Source organism: Pan paniscus, chromosome 19, assembly GCF_029289425.2.
Source record: "Pan paniscus chromosome 19, NHGRI_mPanPan1-v2.0_pri, whole genome shotgun sequence".
Classification (NCBI taxonomy): domain Eukaryota; kingdom Metazoa; phylum Chordata; class Mammalia; order Primates; family Hominidae; genus Pan; species Pan paniscus.
Window position 1 is genome coordinate 28,877,203 of NC_073268.2, and position 15,382 is coordinate 28,892,584.

The 15,382-nt window shown below is 40.8% G+C and overlaps 1 protein-coding gene and 1 pseudogene across 6 annotated transcripts in view; one reads left to right on the forward strand and one right to left on the reverse strand.

The window, feature by feature from the left end:
* The window catches only part of AP2B1 (adaptor related protein complex 2 subunit beta 1), a 141,365-nt gene extending 126,231 nt beyond the window's left edge, over positions 1-15,134 (reverse strand). For 2 of the 6 annotated variants that reach the window (XM_008971262.5, XM_008971260.5), the window contains exons 1-3: positions 12,952-15,134; positions 6,294-6,353; positions 2,020-2,125 (exon numbers count right to left, since the gene is read on the reverse strand). In XM_008971262.5, the coding sequence (XP_008969510.1) occupies positions 2,020-2,125; positions 6,294-6,330 (143 nt within the window). In that variant the 5' untranslated portion in view covers positions 6,331-6,353; positions 12,952-15,134. Of the gene's footprint in view, positions 1-2,019; positions 2,126-6,293; positions 6,354-12,716 lie in introns of all 6 variants that reach the window. The other 4 variants (XM_055102051.2, XM_003817981.7, XM_055102052.2 and 1 more) reach the window with 3 other exon arrangements.
* Positions 2,867-6,027, forward strand: LOC134729477 (transmembrane protein 160-like; annotated as a pseudogene).
* Positions 15,135-15,382: the final 248 nt, after the last annotated feature.

Consider the following 15,382-nt stretch of genomic DNA (forward strand, 5'->3'; position numbering starts at 1 on the left):
TAATCCCAGCAGTTTTGTGAGGCCAAGGCAGGTAGATCATTTGAGGTCAGGAGTTCGAGACCAGCCTGGCCAACATGGTGAAACCCCGTCTCTACTAAAAATACAAAAATTAGCCAGGTGGTAGTGGTGCACGCCTGTAATCCCAGCTACTTGGGAGGCTGAGGCAGGAGAACCGCTTGAGCCTGGGAGGCGGAGGTTGCAGTGAGCCAAGATAACGTCACTACACTCCAGTATGGGTGACAGAGTAAGACCCTGTCTCAAAAAAAATAATGATAAATAAATAAAACTAGACAAATGGTTGTTTTCCTCTTTCTGAGTCCACACACTGTAGTTTCTTAAAAGTTAGTTGCAATATAGAATCTGAAGCCATATCGATAAACTTTTTGTACTTGATTGTATTAAAATCCATTAATTTACATTCTATTTTGTTTTTTTGTTTTTTGTTTTTTGAGACAGAGTCTTACTCTGTTGCCTAGGCTGGAGTGCAGTGGCGCAATCCTGGCTCACCGCAACCTCCGCCTCCTGAGTTCAAGCAATTCTACTGCCTCAGCCTCTAGAGTAGCTGGGATTACAGGCACATGCCACCATGCCCGGCTAATTTTTTTGTATTTTTTTTTAGTAGAGACAGAATTTCACCATGTTGGCTAGCCTAGTCTCGAACTCCTGCCCTCAAGTGATCCGCCTGCCTCGGCCTCCCAAAATACTGGGATCACAACCGTGAGCCACCACGCCTGGCCTCCACATTTTAGTTCGAATAGATCTTTTATCCATGCATAATTTTGTGATATACATATGCTCTGGTCATTTGGAAAAATATTGGTTCACTGAGCTATGCTGACACATTTCATTATAAAACAGCAAATAATCACAATCATTGATTTCACCACCAATCTCCTCAGAAAAGTCTTTAAGCATTAGGAAGCTGTCAAGCTTATGATGGGAGATACAGGTTTTCCAAAATTCTAATTTTTTACTTTAAAACCTGAAACGTATCTATTGTCAATTTTTTTCCCTTGAAGTGACAGGTTCACTTTGTTCATTTTTGAATAAAATATCTCCCAAATACCAAAGTCTGATTAAATATAGTTTGCCTGTCAATCATTCTTTCACATAAAAATGGTGTTTGCAGTTCAAACAACTGCACAAGGGTTTTTTCTCAAGTCGACCATTGCACTGCTATGCAGCAGAAGAGATTTATGGGTAATCCCTATTTCATCAAACACAATATTTAAAAGGTTCAAGTTTTAATAAAACAAATTTTTACGGCTCATGAAGGACATTCCTAAGTGAAACTGCTCTTTTTTAGCGCATGGTGTTAAGGAATACAATGACTACCATTATGGTTGGCACCACTGCCTTCATTCATGCTGAGGCACCAGCAGTTTTACCCACCACTGCTTTGCACCATCACTGTAAACATCCAAATAGTGAAAAAGGCAAGTAACATCTAAGTATTATTATGAAAACAGCTTTGACCTCACGGACCCCCCGAAAGGGTCTTAGGATAATCCTTAGGGGCCTGCATATAGTCCTTACTTATTTCCAAACGGTCTTAATTACAGAAATAAAAAATAAGACTACATGGATTTGGTTAACATTGATTTTCATCTTGAATTCAGCAATTGAATGTACAGTTGTAAAGTTGAGGGCAGTGGCTTGAGCCCATTAAAGATCATGTGAACTTATGCTTCTCAGTGTATTTTTATCATCTTCTAAAACGACCTCAGCAAAAAGATTTGTAACTGTGCCAGCTCTCAGGAGGTGTTATGCTAGATCTGAATGCAATGAAATCAAACTCGTTTCACTGTTCTAACACAAACACACACCCCAAAACAAACAAACAAACAAAAAGTAGAGCATTAATACAAAGGCAACTGCACTTCCTAATGATGTTTTTAGTGGGACAAACCCATTCTTAGAGGTTCTATGATTATAATAGTTTTAAAGGAAAAGCAGTAAAGGCCATAAGATGGGGTATGGACCTCTGAAGTGATCAATGGCAAGGGTGATTACTCTTACCTAACATCCTTCCCCACGGTCATAGCAGCAATCACTTTCTTCACAGCCTCCTTTCTCTTTTCTTTCTTTTCATTGTTGAGTTCAGCTTTTAGTTCAAATATTTCTCCTGCAAGAGATGAGAGCAAACTGGTGAGGTTCCAGGACAACAGATTTAGAGCAGAATACTACACTATGTAATAACCAATACCAGGATAGCAGGGCAGCAACTAAAATAAGATTTTAAAATTATAGAATATATAAAATTCAAAGCCCTAGAATATTACCTGACTCACTGATAAGGAAGCCATCAGTAAGTTTTAAAAATCTTTTAAATTATGGCCAGAGAGGAAGGTGCAATCCAGATCTTCAAGAACCACAAGAGTGGGAAAAACCAAATCTCATTATATCTAGCTACAGTGGGGAGAGAACAGTATATGAAGGATGATCTTCCATCAGAATGTTAAAGTCTGGAGGAGAACATAAATGTAGGTAGGGAGCAGGCGCGTATTATCTCATTTACCCACGCTCGGCTTTACAGATTAAGAAATGAGGCTCAAAGTTCACAGAGTGAGTGACAAAGTTGGGCTTAGCACTGTGTCTCCTGACTCTTGAATTCAAAGGTTCTCAGCCCTGGCCACACACTAATATTACCTGAGAAATACTAAATATAGCAAAGTACAGGCTCCACTCTGGGCCAAATAAATCATAATGTCAAAGAGAACTCATATTTATACCTTTAAGAGCTCCACCAAGTGACTCTAACGCACACCCAATGTTGAGAATCACTACTTTAATCAGTACTTTAATAAATCAGTGGGCTTTAAGGCCCTTCCTATTCAATCAAACAAGAATAATCTTGAAACCAAGAATGGTACACAATGGAGTCATTTCCAAAGGTACAATCTTGAATGACTGCTTAGGCTCCGCACTGTAAACTGTCAGGGACCGTAACCACTATTTTAAGGCCTGGTCTCCAGGCTCACCTATCTGCAAGAAGCCGGAACCAAAATAAAAAAGAAAGTAACAACCCTAATATTGTTTAAAAGAAACGGAAAAAAAAAAACACTAAGTCCATGAAAAAGAGGTTGACTACTCCCACCTCAACTTTCCATCTACATCCTCCAGCTCATCTACCATACTGCCTCAAAAGACTTTCCTCCACCTTCAAGACTGTTCCTGTCGTTCCTTTCAACCAGATCTCATTTACCAGCATAGAGACAGTGGGGACAGTCTCCGCTTCCGGAGGTCGGTACTGCTGCCTCAGTGGCCCCGGAGCGGGGGCGCCCAGGGGTCCTTTGCCCCCAGCCACGGCCCCCACAACGGGGCTTCGCCGCCACCTGTGTCCGAGCTGGACCGTGCAGGCGCCAGGCTCCTCTCCGAAAGGCGCACGAGACAGCTTTCTTCTCCTGGTTCCACAATGGCCTCCTGGCATCGGGCATCGGGGTTATCTCCTTCATGCAGAGTGACATGGATCACGAAGCAGCATATGGCTTCTTCCGGCTGGGCGGCCTGTGTGCGGTGTGGGGCAGCGCCTGCGGGGCCTGGCAGCGCTGCGGGGGCCCATGCAGCTGACGCTAGGGGGCGCAGCTGCGGGCGCTGTACTCGCCACCAGCCCGCTCTGGGTGTGCGCCGCCGTGGGCTTCTACACCGGGCAGCTGGAGCTGGACGTGAAGCTGGTGCTCGAGGGCGACGGGGCGGCCTCCGCGGAAGGCCCTGATGAGGCAGGCTGGCCGCCACCCGAGTGAGCGACATGGCCGCCGGGCCTGGCAGGCGCTGGATGACGGCGCCCGAGGACTGGGACATTAAAACCTGACCTCCCCTCCTCCAAAAAAAAAAAAAAAAAAAGAAAGAAAGAAATAGTGGGGACAGAACACTACGTGATTTGCCTGAAACCCTTATGTGGAAAGGATGAAATTAGTAAGACACAGAAGTAGAGCACTTTTTCGTTTCAATATCCATGGCCAATAAGGCAAAAAAATTGTTCCAAAATTTCTATTTAATCAACAGCTACAAAAGTAGCATAGCAAGAAAAGCTGGGCCCTTTAAAGAGTCATTCTTCATAGGACTCTTCACCATGTCCCATCCTGCCAAATCCAGCTCTTAGAGTTCCTCTCATTCACTTCCGGGAACATTGAAGGACAAACGGCGGGGTTTCAGAAAGTCTGAATTGTGAACAGCAGCAGGTATTATAGAATCAAAGCAGGATGTAACAGAAATTATTCCAATTCCAAAAGCATAAATTTAAAGAATATGTTTCAGTGGCAGTTCTGGTGGGTGTTGCAGGAAGTACAGGGAACACAATCTATCAATTTTTTTTAAGTATGATGTTTATTAGCAGTGATTCAATCTGCAGTCTCAAACTTTTACAAATGCCTGAATTAAAAAAAGGTCACCAGGACACTTTTCAAGAGTAGGTTTGAAGAATTAGGAGAGTTTTAAAATTATAACTATTTAATTGTAATTATATCCCTTTATATAATTATAGACATTTTGTTCGTCAAAGCACACAAAATGCTAACAGAAGAAGAAATAAACATATTTCCAAAAGAAAATCAGAAAAAGCTGAGACTGAATGACAAGTGGCTAATGGCTTTTGTGAGGTGTAAGTAATAAAAATAAGGAGGAAAAAGTTGGGCAGGACCAAAGAGGGGTACTAAAAGAGGCAAAGTCATATATTCTACAACTTTATTAAATTCCTATCTTTTCTCCCTCCTCCTCCCCCCAATCAAATCTACCAAGCACTGTTAGCAGCTAGCAGTAGTTCTCAATCATGGCTGCACATTAAAATAATCTGGGGAGCTTTCTTTTTAATTTTTTTCTTTTGAGACAGGGTCTCTCTCTGTTGCCTAGGCTGGGGTACAGCGGCACAATCACGGCTCACTGCAGCCTCAACCTCCTGCGCTCAAGTGATCCTCCCACCTCAGCCTCCCAAATAGCTGGGACTACAGGTGTGCACCACCATACAGGGCTAATTTTTTTATTTTTTTTCATAGAGATAGGGTCTTACCATGTTGCCCAGGCTGGTCTCAAACTCCTGCACTCAAACAATCCTCCTGTCTCAGCCTCCCAACGTGCTGGGATTACAGGCATGAGCCACCATGCCTGGCCACCTGGAGAACCTTTAAAATCCTCACACCCAGACCATATCCAGGACAACTGAAATCAGGCTGAGGTTGAGACCCAGGCATCAGTATTATTTCAAAGTTCCCTGGCTGAACAATTCTAATGTGTTGCCAAGATTGAAAGCTACAGACAACAAACTGACATAATTAAGCAACTCACTGCAACAAGAGAAAAAGAAGAATGGTAGTTGGCGTCATGTCTGGAATACTTTGGTAAATGTAAGGACTCCTGAACACAAAAGCACAGAATTCTGATCCTAAGCAACAAATAAAGCAAGCTAAGCCACAGGTACAATAAGCTGAGATGGGCTAAAATGTTTGTCTTTGATGGGAAGACCCTCCACATTTCTAGAAATGATCTATTTTATTTAGGAACAATTTTGCAAAAGATGAAGGGTTGGACTTTCCCCAGAAGAATCCTTTGTTCCTAGACCCAAACTCGTATGTAAAAACAAGCATTATATTACTGATAACAAAGATGATGAGACTAATAAGTGCAAAGTCCCTCAAGTAATTCCGTCTATGACCTAAAAACCATAGATGGCTCTAGAGATTCCGTTTTAAATACACATCTAGACGAAGAACATGGTAGATGTATATGGACGGATATGAAAATAACCCATTTCTATTCATTGTTTTGCAAGATTGCTTTTTCATTAAAGATAAAAAAATTTTAAATCATATGTATTAATATATGCACTCATATGCAGAGAAAAAGACTTGAGGATATACACCAAGTTCCCTTGGGAATAGGAATAGGAAGGGAGAACTTTCATTTTTACCTTTTACATACATATCTGTATTGCTTTAATTGTATTCTGTTATAAAATGTTTATTTCCAAGTAAAAATTATTTAATAAAAGGGAAAAAGTACGCTGCTTCTTTTGTCCTCACACTTAACCAATCTCCAATGGATCATCTCAAACAGCAAAGAGGAGTCTCTTTCACTAAACAGAACCTTCAAGTCATAATAATGTGCATCACAGCCCTCTCATAAAACCTACTCTTTAATAACTTGCTTGAATACATTCATCTATAGAAGTAGTAGATGTCCAGTGAGATTGTCAACTACATGTATGTCTGAAGGAAGAGGTCAGCAACATTCTGCTTGGGGCAATCTTACACTACAACTTTTGAAAATTTCCAAAGATTTGATTGTATTCTCATACTTACCTTTTTTATTGGTTGTGAAATACTTGGAGTCAGTCATGACTTTGGATCTTTAATGTGCACCTATAACAAGAGAAAAGAATTCCTTCATTCAGGTTATAGATATCCAACAAGGCATCCAATTAATTTTAAGAACATCCAATTAATTTTAGGAACACTTATATTTAAGAATTTCTAAAAATGAGTATCATCTTCCTTTATCACCACTGTTGATGGTTCAAGAAAAACTAAGAATGTAACTCCTCAAGCTAATGGGGCAAAAATCTAAAGGCCAAATGCAACTGGGTAAAAGTATGAACCTATTATGGCTTTGTGATTTTATCCACAGTAACTCCTCAAAGCTTTCAAGAGCTAAAGCTGGACCTTTTTATAAATATATCTGCAATTACTTTCCATTCAGGAAAATCTGGTAACTTCCTTGCCTCAAGCTGGAATCACTCCACAACATATATTCTGAAGCAGTGTAAGGTCAAAAGAAAAAACAATTTTGCTGATCTATGACGTGAAACTTTCAATAAAAAGAATCTCTTTCAGAAAAAAAAAATTCAAAATTAGTAGGACAATATTCTTTCACAACAAACATCTAGAGAGGCAACCATGACTTATGCATGGAATTTTTTTTTAATTTTTAGTTTTGTGGGTATGTAGTAGGTGCGTATAGGTACATGAGATATTTTGATAACAGGCAGACAATGCATAATAATTACATTAGGGTAAACGGGATATCCATCACCTCAAGCATTTATCCTTTCTTTGTATTATAAACAATTCAATTACATTCTTTTAGTTATTTTTAAATGTACAGTAAATTATTGTTGACTGTAGTCACCCTTTTGTGCTATCAAATACTAGATCTTATTCATTGTATCTAACTATATTTTTGGATTAAAAAAAAATGTGGCTTTCTTACTTCCAACAATCCAGATTTAGCCCAAGAGTATTCCCAAATAATGCCAGTTTATAGTTAAAAACAAGGCAAAAGACTGAGACATCTGTTCAGACACGAGAATCAAACTGGTGTTGAAACAAAAGAACGTGGATCTCAACCTCAACCTTAACTCTTCCATCCCAATTTCCAGAAGAAGTAATCCAGATGACAAATGGCTCTACTAACAAAAACGGCACAGTCTGGTCACATTTTTACTAAATAATAAGACTACTTTTTCTGATTTGAGAAACTATAAGACTTTGTCCAATGTACCAGACTTCTTTAAATATATTAAAATTTTGGGGCCAGGCACAGTAGCTCACGCCTGTAATCCCAGCACTTTGGGGGGCTGCCGGGTGGATCACTTGAGGTCAGGAGTTCAAGAGCAGCCTCGCCAACATGGTGAAATCCTGTCTCTGCTAAAAATACAAAATTTAGCTGGGCGTGGTGGCACGTGCCTTTAATCCCAGCTACTTGGGAGGCTGAGGCAGGAGAATCGCTTGGACCTGGGAGGCGGAGGTTGCAATAAGCCGAGATCACGCCACTGCACTCCAGCCTGGGCAACAGAGCAAAAGTCCATCTCAAATAAATAAATAAATAAATAGGAATTTGGGCCGGGCGCGGTGGCTCAGGCATGGTGGCATGTACCTGTAGTCTCAGCTACTTGGGAGGCTGAGGTGTGTGGATCACTTGAGCCTAGGAGATCAAGACTACAGGGAGCTATGATCTCACCACTGCACTCCAGCCTCAGCGACAGAGACCTTGTCTCAAGGGGAAAAAAATATATAAATATACATATATTTTTTAATAATATTCCTTCTGTACTCAAAATGAGTATCTTTTTCCTTATCACCATCACTAATAATACTTATCACCAACTTCAGGACAAGACATGCTGGCACCTGCTCATTATTATCAGGTCAATATGACATAATGTATTTGGCAAACAATAGTAAATATGGATCTAGGAGAAAAGACCTAAGCACCAAACAAATCAATGTAATTAAAGAAAAGAAAAAAGAGCCAGATAAACATAAAATAATGAAAAACTTCTGGTTCAAATCTGATCTCTAAAACGTGCTACTTGTACAGTTCAATGGAAATTAGACTCATTTGCTATCTTTCCAACCAGCTAATTACTATTTATAGTCTTGATCCTAATAGCTCTTTAGATTGTACCAGAAATTCACAGAATGATCTTGTTAAAAGAAGTGAGCTAGGACTCACAAATATCATTACAGAATATAGAAATTTCTCCTTTAATACTTGTTATAATTAAAAATTATACTGAAGCTTGCCTTATGCAATGTTTTTACAATGCGTTTCTAGCAAAAATTCAAAGAATGTTATAATCATTTTGTCCATTCATAATGTAAACTAAATGTGAAGTGGGCAAATGAAGAAAGGAATTCTTCACATAAAAGACCTGGAATAAATCTGAAGTTATTTATGAATGTATATATACAAACAGAAAAACCAGTAAACAGAAATGATTACTTGAGCCTCAAAGAAAGACTATAGCTCAAATCCATTACAATCTATCTAGGATATTTACTATGCTATGCTATGTCCTTTAAAACTTGTTTAAGATTTTAAAACAAAACCTCCTTAGAATTTGTCACCCAATTTCTCTGAAAAGCCTCTTATACATACACATATTAAATTTTTTTTGGCCAGGCACGGTGGCTCATGCCTGTAATCCCAACACTTTGGGAGGACGAGGCGTGTGGATGGCTTGAGCTCAGGAGATCGAGACCAGTCTGGGGAACGTGGCGAAACTCCGTCTCTAATAAAAATACAAAAATTAGCCGGGCATCATAGCACATGCCTGTAGTCCCAGCTGGGACTCACTGCAACATCTGCCTTCTGGGCTCAAGCGATCCTCCCGCCTCAGCCTCCCGAGTAGTTGGGACTACATGTTGGGATCACCGTGCCCAGCCCATTAAATTCTTTTTTTTTTTTTTTTTTTTTGAGACAAAATCTCGCTGTGGCCCAGGCTCCAGTGCAGTGGTTCGATTTGGGCTCACTGCAACCTTTGCCTCCCAGGTTCAAGTGATTCTCCTGCCTTAGCCTTCAGAGTAGCTGGGACTACAGGCACCCACTACCACGCCCAGCTAATTTTTGTATTTTAGTAGAGACAGGGTTTTTCCTTGTTAGCCAGGCTGGTCTGGAACTCCTGACATCAAGTTATCCATCCACCTCGGCCTCCCAAAGTGCTGGAATTACAGACATGAGTAAATTCTTAACAGGAATTTTCACTACATTCTATTAAACAATAAATTAACCTAAGTCTTAAGTCATACCTTTATCAGTAGCTCACATATTTCATTATCTCCCCTAACAATTTCAATGTCAAGGAATATATTACTATCCTGTTCACTGTGAGCATTAAGTGTTCTTGTCTTAACTAGAAAATAATGCACCCACCCACAAAATTTCAGGGAAGAGAGGAGGGTCAAGTATCTTTAGAAGCCTATAAGATAGATTCTAAATTAAGAGTCCCTGCTGCTCTAAAGAGAAGGGATATCACTCTAGTAACCAACACTATTGTAAACAATAGTAACAAAATATTCCCTAACCATATTGGCAGAGAAACATGGTGCCAAGCTGGTTCTTGCCTTAAGCCAAAAGAAACTCCAAGAAAAATGAAAATAGTGTAAATAAAAACAAATCAGAAGACAGACTGTTGCACAACACTGTCAGTGTACTAAATGCCACTGAACTGTATGCCTTAACCTGGTTAATTTTATGGTACGTGAATTTCACCTCAAAAAAAAATCACATATATATATGATTCAGTGTATCTCTCATATGAGTTCTCACCTCATATAATGAGAGATACACTTAATCACATGCTAGATATGGACATAGCCAGAGTCTCCAAAATACAGGATGGCAAAAACTGACGTCTTCATTAGAAGTTACAGCCGGTCGCGGTGGCTCACGCCTGTAATCCCAGCACTTTGGGAGGCGGGCGGATCACGAGGTCAGGAGATCGAGACCATCCTGGCTAACACGGTGAAACCCCATCTCTACTAAAAATACAAAAAATTAGCCGGGCGTGTGGCGGGCGCCTGTAGTCCCAGCTACTCGGGAGGCTGAGACAGGAGAATGGTGTGAACCCAGGAGGCGGAGCTTGCAGTGAGCCGATATCGCGCCACTGCACTCCAGCCTGGGTGAAAGAGTGAGACTCCGTCTCAAAAAAAAAAAAAAAAAAACAAAAAAAAAAACAAAGAAGTTACAGAAAAAGTAAACAAAATAGAGCTAAAGAAAAAAAAAATCTAATATTTGCTGAAGTGCCTCAAAAATCAAGCTGCTCCTATTGGGGGAGAAAATGTTCCTTCAGAAGAGCCAGAGAAATAAGCAAAGCCATGATGGAATTTGAACTCACACTACCTTTCTATCAGATCAAACCAGACAAGTCACGGCTGTTCTGAGGATTTACGGTATGGCCTAAGGCCACTGTTAAACAACAAAGCTGCCAGAGTCAAAGCACATAATCACTCTTACTTGCCCTCGACCAGAGTGTGATGTCGCTGCATTTCGGAGAAGGCCTCCCTGCACAGGATTATATATCCAGATTTAACATAACCTAGTTTCTACCAAATATAGGTTGTCAAAGTCCCTCCTCTCCTATACCTCCCTCCAGTTCCCCAAAAGAGAAACTGAGCAGCAAAATAAGATTAATACCTTGGGTAGAATAAGGTCAGAAAAAAATTAATAGGGTCTTAATTCAAATGGCTCTCTGGGAAGCTAAATTAGTTTGTAAAGTCACTAAACCCTTCTTTTCACAAAGTTGGACTTTACAAAGCTCAGTGCTCATAGTGAAAAACTGGCCAAAGTTAACCAAATTATAAAGCAGAAATGTCATTCTAGTAATCTTTTATTATAAGGGTGAGAGGTGCCAAATTCATTTCTAATCAAATATTCAGTAATAATGCAAAGACAATAGCATCATCAGGTATTATCTTGCTCATAAGAAATTATGAGACACAAAAGCTAAAATCACCTGTAATTTCTATTTAAACAAAACAGACTACAAAGTAGCTTCTTAATATTATAACGAAGCAAAGGAGTTCAAACGTTTTACATCTAATTCTTAACCAAAATAACATTAAACTCTGGAAAACCTAAGGCTACAAGGAAAGAAAGGACAAGAGAAAGGAGAACGTGCCCTATTTAATATATTCCTTGCTCAGCTTCGTTCAAACCTGTGCCTAAAAAGTTAGTATTTCAAAATATGGATCTTTTAAGGAAAGAAAGAATGAAAGAACTGGACTTCCTTGAGTTTCTTCATACACAGTCAGAATATTAGATTTATATTGATTTTACCACCCAGCTTTTAGTGAGGATGCTTGCATTATACATCATCCTTTCTGCTTCCTTGAAAGTTTCAACGGCTAAGATACTGCAAACAGTTCTCACCTTACCAGCACGCTTAGTCATCACTGGAATGTGTTAACACGTTTTCTTATAGAGCTGCACCTCCTTCATCTGCTGCTTTCTATTACTACTTTGTAAGTGTACCCTGAGGCTAAGCAATTGACGTACACAAGGAAGGTAACTAATCATTTAAATTGATTCTCATTGAGACCACCTTCTTTCTTAGTCATTCTGCCTTTCTAAGCTTAATGCATTTACTTTCTTTTAAACCACAATGGTTATGATAAGTCTTTGGCAGTTTTCAAAACATTTTTTCTTCTCAAAAGTCAAGTTTGGCTGGGCACGCTGGCTCACGCCTGTAATCACAAAACTTTAGGAGGCCGAAGCGGGAGGATCGCTTGGGCCCAGGAGTTCGAGATCAGACTGGGCTACACAGTAAGACCCTGTCACTAAAAATACAAAAATAAAATAAAATAAAAGCCAAAAGTTTAATGAAGCATCCGCGTGAGTTCAATAAAGGCCTGTCCCCCCCGCCCCCCCGCCAATAGAAGACTACTCTTGAAAACAAGCAGCATGAACAAATGATTTGGATTCAAATGATAAGGAAATAACAGGACGTTCCAGTTTCTTTACTTTCAGCTTAATCTACAGCCTTTCCCAAACCAGACCATTACTGCAGAGCCCAGGAAAAAAAAAAAAAAAAAAAAAAAAAGATGCTGGGTTAAGATTTGCCCCCATTTGCTTCCCCCTCTCTTACATCGGGTCAATTCTGGAGGTTACTCTTTCCTTCCTCCAAGAGTAAGGAATGCCTCTTCTTTCCCCAGGTGGTCAAGATTCTAGCGATATGCTCCTCCATTACGGAGCAGGGAAGAGGTTGTCTCTTACCCTCAAGTTACCCGAGAGACGACGTTCGCCCATCAATGAGCAAACCTTTGAGGGAATCCCTTTTCCCTTTGGCTTGCTGGACACGTCTCAGCCTCTCAGTGAACGACGCCGAGCGGGGAAGAAAGACGGTTCCCCCCACGGCCTCCAGGCTCTATCAGCCACACCCCTGGCCTCTGGTCCCCCTAAACCCTCAATTCCGAAACACATCTTCCCCTCCTGCCCCCAACTACCTGCTGCCACACCCGAGGATTCCCTCACCGCACCACAGGCATCATGGTAGAGACCCTTTCTCCAACCTTTTCCCTGTCAATGGTCACACCCGACGGTTCCCTGCATCATCAACGGTCACGCTCTTAGGATTTCCTCGCCTCCGCCAGTCTCCGACCCAGCCTGGGGTTACCCTTCTCTCCGTCCCCGACCCCGTCAATTAGGGACACACCCTAAAGGCAACCGCCCTGAACTCACCGGAGGCGAAGGCGAGGGCGGGGGTGGCGGCGGGAGCCGGAGAGCACAGCCCGGGTGGTGGTGTAATGGTTTCCTGCCCGTCACGATTCTTTTCTAGGTCTAAGCCACTGCGCAAAACCCACTTTGCCAGGGACAAAGATGGTGGGCAGGAAACTCTGACGTCAGAGAACGTCGCCGCGTGACGTCATCGGGGTGCGCGGGAGACCTAGAAAGCCTGTGATCTCTTGTCGCCTTCCAGACCCAAAGATTTCCTTTGGTCCTGGCAAGCTAGCCCATCTGGGCCTCAGAGGATGTTAAGTGGCTACTCCAAAGGGATATATTTAAAAAGCTGACAATGGATTTGTTTCCTCGCACAGAAATTCTCTGAAAAACGTAAACGTAGAGATGATGAAATATCCTGTTCCTTTCTGAAAAAACAAAACCCCTCAGCTCATTTTCCTTCCAGGCTCAAGAGCGGACAATGGTGATATAGCCCAGGCCTATATACGGGCAGTGGGGCTAGAGGATAGTGCTGCACGTAAAAGAGGTTGAGGAGGCATTGGATGTGAGTTTGAATCCCTACCCTGAATGTGACTGAGACAGTTAATGTCTCATCAACCTTCTTATCTGTGAAATGAAGACAATGATAGTATCTCTCTCGGGCATGTGAAGTTTAAACCAGATAAATTAGGTAAAGTGCCTAGTATATAATAGGTGTGCTTACACAAAAGTAAGTTTCTTTCGGACACTAAGAGCTAGATTCCAGGACCTGGAACTGGAGAACAAGATTGATGATGTTAAATGAACTAGCTGTCCCTAAGGTTAATTTCAGGGTGTAAGGAAGGATGGAGAGCAAAGTGATGATTTTTCTCACATTTTGCCCATGAACTCTGTGAGTCAAAAAGTGTTTCAGTATTTTAAAACTTCATTCTTAAAAAAGTGATGAGAAGTACATTAAAATTTTGTATAACATACTCATGTATTATTATTTCCTCTGTTATTAAAATAGGGGAATAGGGGAAATTAGAAAGCCAGGTATAAAGTGAGAGAATGCAAACAGTTATGGTAAATCAGATAGCTGCATAATGTTATAGAATATTTTATGACAGAAAATTCATAAATTGTTAAGCAAAAAAAGGACACCAAACAATACAGTATAGACTATGTATGTATAGAAAAAAAAGGCTAGGATAGGCCAGGCGTGGTGGCTTACACCTGCAATCCCAGCCCTTTAGCAGGCTGAGGTGGGTGGATCACCTGATATCGGGAGTTTGAGACCAGCCTGGCCAATGTGGTGAAACCCTGTCTCTACTGAAAAAACAAAAATTAGCTGGGGGTGGTGGCACACGCCTATAATCCCGGCTACTCAGGCGGCTGAGGCAGGAGAATGGCTTGATCCCAGGAGGTGGAGGTTGCAATGAGCCCAGATCTCGCCACTGCACTCCAGCCTGAGTAACAAAGCCAGACTCATCTCAAAAGAAAAAAAAAAAAAAAGCTTGGATATTCAGCAGAACATTAAAAGTGGTTATTGCAGGATAGTGAGAGTTTTATTTTTATTCCTAATATTTTTCTGTATTTTTCAAAGTGTTCTACAATGAACATGTATTTATTTCTATGTTGGGATGTGCCTTTTAAATCATATTGTTGAAAAATATGATACAGAAAAATGCTTTGAAATAAGAAAAAAAAAAAAGATACAAAACTCTAAATCCAGAGGAGTATATATACCTATTAGTGGTTCCCTCTGGGTGCTGATTACAAATGTTATCTTCTTTATATTTGTTTTATTTTCCATTCCTTTCTCTGAAAAATGCATATATTTTAAGGAAAAATGAACCAATACTATTTTCAAAATATAGCATCAATCCGAAAGCTTTTCCAACTTCATTCTCTTCCACTTTTGGGTGAAAGTATGGACCAATCTCCCTTCTTTTCACCTTTTGGGACCATCACGGGCTCATAATCTAATGGGAGACCACTCAGGAAACTGTTGACATGATCCAGCCACACGATGATGGTGGTTTAAACAAATAACTGTTGATATTTATTATGATTTTATGTCAGTTACTCTGCTAAGTACATTTTTACATCCTCACCACCTGATAACCAGGTAGGTACTATTACTTCCTCTATTTTAAGAGATACAGAGAAGTTAAAAGGTAGAATTAAGATGGCTGGGCGCAGTGGCTCACGCCTGTAATCCCAACACTTTGGGAGGCTGAGGCGGGCGGATCACGAGGTCAGGAGATCGAGACCATCCTGGCTAACATGGTGAAACCCCATCTCTACTAAAAATACAAAAAAAAAGTAGCAGGGCGTGGTGGCGGGTGCCTATAGTCCCAGCTATTCAGGAGGCTGAGGCAGGAGAATGGCATGAACCTGGAAGGCGGAGCTTGCAGTCACACACACAGACACACACACACACACACACACACACACAAAGGTAGAATTA